A 1,794-nucleotide genomic window follows, 5' to 3' on the forward strand; every position below is an offset into this window, starting at 1 on the left:
CCCCCCCCCCACCGCGCTGTCAGGGTGGGGGGCACCCCCCTGCACCCCGCATCAGGATGAGCCACCCTGGGGGGAGGGGAGCGTGGGCGACCAGAGAGGAACTTTTGGTTCAGTTTGGGGTTTTTTTTCTAATAAAGATGTGAAAGCGAGATGGGCGCAGTGCTGGGCGCCGGGCTGGGGCGGGGGGGGAGTTGTGGGGTGCCCCCATGGCTTGGGGGGGCCATGAGGTGCCCCTGCTCCTGGGCAGGGTGAGGGTCCCCCAGGGTGCTCCTTCTCCCAGGTGAGCCGGGGGACCATGGGGTGCCCTTTCTTCCAGGTAGGTTGGAGATCCACATGGTGCTCCTTCTTTTGGGTGAGCCGGGGGTCCATGGGGTGTTCCTGGACAAGTTGGGGGTCCATGGGGTGCCCCTGGGCAGGCTGGGGGTCCGTGAGGTGCTCCTTCTCCCGGGCAGGTTGAGGGTCCCAACGGTGCTCCTTCTCCTGGGTGAACTGGGTGTCCATGGGGTGCCCTTTCTCCTGGGCAGGTTGATGGTCCCCAGGGTGCTCCTTCTCCCAGTCAAGTTGGGTGTCCATGGGGTGACCCTTCTCCTTGGTGAGCAGAGTGTCTGTGGGGTGTCCCTGGGGAAGTTGGACCTCCATGGGTGCCCCTTCTTCTACATAGGCTGGAGGTCCACAGGCTGCTCCTTCTCTAGGGTGACCTGGGGCTCCATGGTAGGTTGGAGGTCCAGATGGTGCTCCTTCTTCTGGGTGAGCTGGAGGTCCGTGGGATGTCTCTGGGGAAGTTGGACCTCCGTGGGTGCTCCTTCTTCCAAGTAGGCTGGAGGTCCACGGGATGCTCTTTCTTCAGGGTGACCTGGGGCTCCATGGGGTGCCCCTGGGCAGGTTAGGGATCCATGGGGTGCCCCTTCTTCCAGGTAGGTTGGAGGTCCACAGGGTCCTCCTTCTCCCAGGTGAGCTGGGCGGGGGGTGGTCCGTGGGGTGCCCCTTCTTCCACGTAGGTTGGAGGTCCACAGGGTCCTCCTTCTCCCAGGTGAGCTGGGCGGGGGGTGGTCCGTGGGGTGCCCCTTCTTCCACGTAGGTTGGAGGTCCACAGGGTGCTCCTTCTGGGCAGGTTGGGGGTCCACGTGATGCTCCTTCCCCTGGGGGTCCATGGGGTACCCCTTCTTCCAGGTAGGGTGGAGGTCCACAGGGTGCTCCTTCTCCCGAGCAGGTTGGGGGTCCACGTGGTGCTCCTTCCCCTGGGGGTCCATGGGGTACCCCTTCTCCCGGGCAGTGGGCAGGTTGGGGGGTCCATGTGATGCTCCTTCCCCTGGGGGTCCATGGGGTGCCCCTTCTTCCAGGTAGGGTGGAGGTCCACAGGGTGCTCCTTCTCCCGAGCAGGTTGGGGGTCCACGTGGTGCTCCTTCCCCTGGGGGTCCATGGGGTACCCCTTCTCCCGGGCAGCTTGGGGCTGGAGAGGGGTGTCCATGGGGTGCTCCTTCCCCCGGGGGGTTCTGTGGGACGCCCCTTGTCCCCATCCTCCCCCTAGCTGGCGGCGTCGAGGGTCTGAAATTTCTGCCGCAGGTCCCTGACGAGGCCGTGGCGGGGGGGTTCAGGGGCCTCGGGGGTGTCGGGGGGCTCGGGGCACCTCCTGCGGTACTCCTCGGAGGCCTGGTAGGCCTTGCACCGCTCCACCACCGCCTTCAAGCAGATCTTCTCCCGGGTGGTGGGCGAACGGATCTGCACGTAGCTGGGGGGCTCGGGGGGGGCCGGCAGCCTCTCCAACACCACCACCCGTTGCCCAGGACCCAGGGG

The 1,794-nt window shown here is 66.0% G+C and overlaps 1 protein-coding gene across 1 annotated transcript in view; it reads right to left on the bottom strand.

Moving 5' to 3' along the window:
* Positions 1 to 1,524: 1,524 nt before the first annotated feature.
* The window catches only part of PLEKHG3 (pleckstrin homology and RhoGEF domain containing G3), an 11,721-nt gene continuing 11,451 nt past the window's right edge, over positions 1,525 to 1,794 (bottom strand). The window contains exon 13 of the mRNA XM_014948782.1: positions 1,525 to 1,756. Within this exon, the coding sequence (XP_014804268.1) occupies positions 1,525 to 1,756 (232 nt within the window). The remainder of the gene's footprint in view (positions 1,757 to 1,794) is intronic.

Source organism: Calidris pugnax, unplaced genomic scaffold, assembly GCF_001431845.1.
Source record: "Calidris pugnax isolate Ruff unplaced genomic scaffold, ASM143184v1 scaffold107, whole genome shotgun sequence".
Taxonomy (NCBI): domain Eukaryota; kingdom Metazoa; phylum Chordata; class Aves; order Charadriiformes; family Scolopacidae; genus Calidris; species Calidris pugnax.